The sequence below is a fragment of the Apium graveolens genome, chromosome 2 (assembly GCF_009905375.1).
Source record: "Apium graveolens cultivar Ventura chromosome 2, ASM990537v1, whole genome shotgun sequence".
In the NCBI taxonomy this organism is placed as follows: Eukaryota; Viridiplantae; Streptophyta; class Magnoliopsida; order Apiales; family Apiaceae; genus Apium; species Apium graveolens.
The window spans coordinates 16,234,713-16,240,044 of record NC_133648.1 but is presented as its reverse complement, the minus strand read 5'-3'; the positions used below and the strand labels follow the sequence as shown (position 1 = coordinate 16,240,044).

The following is a 5,332-nucleotide window of genomic DNA, read 5'->3' as shown; positions in this document are numbered from 1 at the left end:
ATGATACCTGATGTCAATGTGCTTGGTCCTTGTGTGCTGCACAGGGTTGTTGGTGATGGCTATTACACTTGTATTGTCACATAGAATAGGGATTTTGTTCAATACAGAGCCATAGTCCCGTAGTTGATTCCTAATCCACAAGATCTGAGCACTGCAGCTTCCAGTAGCAATATATTCAGCCTCGACCGTTGAATTGGAAACTGTTTGTTGTTTCTTGCTGTACCATGAGACTAATCTGCTACCTAGGAATTGACAACTCCCTGAGGTGTTTTTCCTATCAACAACACTTCCTGCGTAATCTGAATCTGTATATCCAACAAGGTTAAAACCAGATGCTTTAGGGTACCAAATACCTAGATTTGGTGTTCCCTTAAGATATCTCGAGATTCGTTTAACAGCAACGAAATGAATATCTCTAGGATCTGCTTGGAACCTTGCACATAAGCATGTAGCATACATAATATCTGGTCTACTTGCAGTAAGATAGAGTAACGAGTCAATCATACCTCTGTAGCTTGTGACATCTACCTTAATGGAGTTTTCACATGGTCCAAGCTTGACAGCTGTAGTTGACGGAGTCCTTGCTGATGCAGAATCCTCTAGATTGTACTTTTTGAGGAGTTCCTTGAGATACTTGGATTGACAAATAAAAGTTCCATTTAACCTTTGATTTACTTGTAATCCAAGAAAGAACTTCAGCTCTCCCATCATGCTCATTTCAAATTTGCTGTGTATTAACTTAGCAAATCTCTTACAGAGATTATCATTAGTAGACCCAAATATTATATCATCCACATAGACTTGGACTAATATAGTATCATTCTTATGCTTCTTAGAAAAGAGAGTTTTGTCTATGACACCTCTAATAAAGCTATTTTCAATAAGAAATTCAGAGAGAGTGTCATACCATTTTCTCGGAGACTGTTTGAGATCATAGATAGCCTTGAAAAGAAAGTAGACAAAATCCAAATGATCTGGATCTTCAAAACCAGGAGGTTGCTCTACATACACCTCTTCATCCAGCTTTCCATTCAGAAAGGCACTCTTGATATCCATTTGATAAACTTTAAAGTTTGAGAATGCTGCGAATGCCAGAAATATCCTGATGGCCTCTAGTCTAGCCACTGGAGCATAGGTTTCATCATAATCAATGCCTTCAGCTTGAGAATACCCTTTAGCTACTAGTCTTGCTTTGTTTCTTGTAACCACACCATCTTTATCTAGTTTATTTCTGAATACCCATCGAGTACCAACAGCTTTCTTGTGTGTAGGTCTAGGTACCAGTTTCCAGACTTGTTGATGTTCAAACTGATTGAGTTCATCTTGCATAGCAATCACCCAATCTGGATCCGTCAGTGCTTCTTCAATCTTCTTTGGTTCCATCTCAGAAAGAAATCCTGAGAACAGACATTCATTTGGAGTAGCACGTCTAGTTCTGACTCCAACATCTGGATCACCAATAATCAATTCAAAAGGATGAGTTTTATTCCAGACAGTCTGTCTTGGAAGATTTGATCTTGATGATTTGCCTTGAAATTTATTGGGATGTTGTGTCCTACTAGTTGATCCTTCAGCATCTCCCCCTGAGTTGTTGTCAGGTTGACTTGATGATTCTTCGTCAGTAGTAGTGGTATCTCCATTGTTGCCAATGTTTCCATCACCATTACCTTGAGTATCATCATGATTAACATGTTCTTCATCAGCAACAACCTCAGGTTCTTGATCATGTTCTGATTCTGAATCTGACATATCATCAAACTTCAGTTTCTCAGAAGGATCTTCGGTTTGGATACTAGGGAGTTTAGTGTCATCAAATGTAACATTGACACTTTCAGTTACTTTGTGTTGATCAATGATATACACCCTGTATGATCTTCTTCCATATCCAACAAAAATACCCTTATATGCCTTTGCCTCGAATTTACCACGACGATCATCTCCATCCTTAAGCACGAAGCATCTGGCACCAAATACATGAAAGTATTTCATAGAAGGTTTCTGTTCATTCATAATCTCATAAGGAGTTTTCATGAAGTCTTTGTTGATTAGAGTTCGATTCTGAGTATAACATGCAGTATTGACAGTTTCAGCCCAAAAGTACATTGGAAGACCTGATTCACTTAACATAGTTCTTGCAGCTTCAATCAATGTATGATTCTTCCTTTCTACCACTCCATTTTGCTGAGGGGTTCAAGGAGCTGAAAATTGTCTGGTAATCCCTTTGTCTGTACAAAATCCATTGAGAAGTGAATTCTTGAATTCTGTTCTATTATCTGACCTTATTGCTCTAACAGAGACATTAGAATCTAACTCGATCAACTTGATATGATCAATCATAACTTGTGGTGTTTCATCCTTAGAGTGAAGGAATAAAACCCACATATACTTGGAATAGTCATCAACTGTCACAAGACAGTAACACTTCTTTGACATCAAAAGAACATTAACTGGTCCAAACATATCCATGTGCAATAATTGAAGAACACCAGTTTTGGAGGATGTGTCAGTGCCTTTGTGACTTGCTTTCTTTGACTTTCCTTTCTGGCAAGCCTCACACAGTCCTTCTGGGGAGAATTCCAGCTGAGGCAGACCTCTGACCAGTTCTCTCTTGACAAGAGAATTCATTGATTTGAAATTGAGATGGGAAAGTCTCATGTGCCATAGCCAACTCTCATCTGAAGATGCCTTTACATAGAAACAATTGACTTCAGGATTGCTTCCAGAGTTCATGTCAGCTACGAACAAATTTCCTTTCCGGATTCCCATCAAGGAGGGTTTTTCACTTTTCTTGTGCAGAATCTGACACTTCAGCTTGTCGAATAAAACATTGTAGCCGTTGTCACAGAACTGACTAATACTAAGCAGATTGTGTTCAAGTCCTTGCACAACATACACATTTTCAATGATAACATTACCAGCTTGCAAACAGCCATATCCCTCAGTTAGACCTTTGCTGTTATCTCCAAAGGTAACCACTGGGCCAGCTTTCTCAACCACATTTGATAGCAGGGCTCTATCTCCGGTCATATGTCTTGATGATCCGCTGTCAAGAATCCACACTACCGGTTCCACCTGTTTAATGCCCTGCAATACAAATGGATTAGACCTTCTTCGGAACCCAAACTTGGTTGGGTCCGGCATACTTGTAGAATTGGCCTTTATCAGGCAAAACAACATTCTTAACTTTTATGTTCTCAACTTTCTCAACGACTGGACATTTGACCTTGTAAACAGCCTTGACAAATTTTTGTTTAGGCTTAGGCACAAATGTCTCCTTTCTAGCTTTAGGAGGACTAGCAGTCTTAGACCTATTATGCTTCTTATTATTCACATGCTGACGAGGAGTAGTCTTATCACTAGAAACGTGCTTACCATTAAAATAAGCAACCATCAAATTAAAAGCACAAGACATGCAATTAGGAACACCACATAATTTATGAGAGAAATTAGCAACAGGCAATTTATGCATGGTAGGCATGGCATTTTTGTTATCCAACTCAGGTGTGTCTGAGTTAGTCTTAGTTATTTTCACAACTTTGACTGGAACTTTCGACACACTTGACTTGGAAACAACCTTCTCATTAGCAAGATCTTCAGCACGTATTTCTTCTTGAATAATAAAGGAGGTCTCATCAAATGGTTCAGCAATTGATTTTTATAGAGGGGTTTATCAACACCCTTAAGCACATGTGGTACTTCCCTACCTTTAGCACAAACATGAGGAGGGGAGTTTATGCCTAATTCTCCAATAGCAACATTATAATCATAACCTACTCCAGATGTTTGATCAATAGCTTGCTTATTGTAGAACTCTTTAGCCTTAGAGCAAGAATTAAAGTAAGCTTTGGCCTTAGTCTCAAGACCGGTGATCTTGTCTTTGAGAATAGTTTCGAGTTGTCTATAACAGTCAACTCTATTCTCTAGAAAAGATACTTGTTCTTTTAATTTATCTTGATTAATGTGCACAAGTCTTAATTCATTGACCTCTTTCTCAAGGTCTTTGATTTGTTGAGTTAACATTTCATTATCACGACGAGCACAATCTAAGGAGCCTCCTAGATGATAAACTAATTCAGCATCAGTAAATTTTACCTCTTTTCTTGACGATAAGGTGTTTGCATCACAAGCCATAAGAGCAAGATTCCCAACTTCTTCATCTTCACTGTCAGTATCATCCCAGCTTCTTCCCTTTGCCAGGTAAGCCCTTTCAGATTTACTCTTCTGATTAGAATCATAAGAGTTCTTCCTAACTTATTTTGGCTTCCTGCATTCTGTGGCAAAGTGTCCCAACTCATTGCATTTAAAGCATCGAATCGCCACCAGCACATAACGCAAATCCCCCTTCGCTCGGGGGAAAGGTCCCATGATGTCAATTCCCCAGACTGCGAATGGGATCGGGGAGAGGACTGACACGGGGAGGCTTGAACTTTGCTTTGGCACGTTGCTGAACTTTTGGCATTTGCTGCATTTCTTCACATAGGAAACTACATCGGCGTGGATGGTGGGCCAATATTAGCCTTGTCTGATGACTTTGTAGGCTAAAGCTTTAGCGGCTAAATGATCTCCGCAGATTCTTTCGTGTACCTCCCGGAGACAATAATCTGCTTCGTCCGGGTCAACGCATTTTAAAGTCGGGGCCGAGAAGGTTCGCTGGTATAGCTGATTATCTTCCAGAAAGAAACGAGCAGCTTTATACTTGAGGTATCGCGCTTTGTTCTGGTCTTCCGGCAGGGTCCCGTCCTTAAGATAAGCTATGTATGGAGTCATCCAGTTGTCCAGGCTGCTGACACATAATACCTCGGGCCGGTCGGTGCTGGGTGCGCCGAGCTCCTCAAAGTAAACCGAACTGCTTAAATCTGAAGTATTCTGGACGAGCTTGGACAGCTCATCTGCCTTCGCGTTTTCTTCTCTGTTTATTTGCAAGATGGTCGAGTCCGGGATGGTTTCCAGGATACTTCTCACCATTTCCTGATATCGAGCAAGTTTGGGATCCTTTGTAATATACTCACCACTGGTCTGCCTTACCACGATTTGAGAATCACTATAGATGGTTAAACGTCTTACCCCAAGGGATTTGGCTAGCCTGAGTCCGGAGAGGAGAGCTTCATATTCAGCCTGGTTGTTTGTTGCTCTGAAAATGAAGGTTATGGCTTGTTGGATTGTGAATCCGCCGGGCTGGAGAGGATTAGGCCAACCCAGGACCTCTCGGCTGTTGCCGAACCATCAACATGTAATGTCCAAGAATTTCGGTCGCTAGTCTCCTTTTCTTCTCCGGATTGGATTTTAGGTGTCTCCGGGACTTCAGGAAAGGTACATTCCATGACGAATTCGG

At 40.7% G+C, this 5,332-nt stretch overlaps 1 protein-coding gene across 1 annotated transcript; it reads right to left on the bottom strand.

Annotated features, from left to right (window-relative positions):
* Nucleotides 1-4,512: 4,512 nt before the first annotated feature.
* LOC141685857 (uncharacterized) lies at nucleotides 4,513-4,965 on the bottom strand. The gene has a single exon (XM_074490938.1). The coding sequence runs from the start codon at nucleotides 4,963-4,965 to the stop codon at nucleotides 4,513-4,515; it is 453 nt and encodes a 150-aa protein (XP_074347039.1).
* Between the last annotated feature and the right edge of the window lie 367 nt (nucleotides 4,966-5,332).

Coding starts and splice junctions, on each gene's coding strand:
- LOC141685857 (XM_074490938.1), bottom strand. CDS start 4,965: ATGGTGAGAAGTATCCTGGAAACCATCCCGGACTCGACCATCTTGCAA.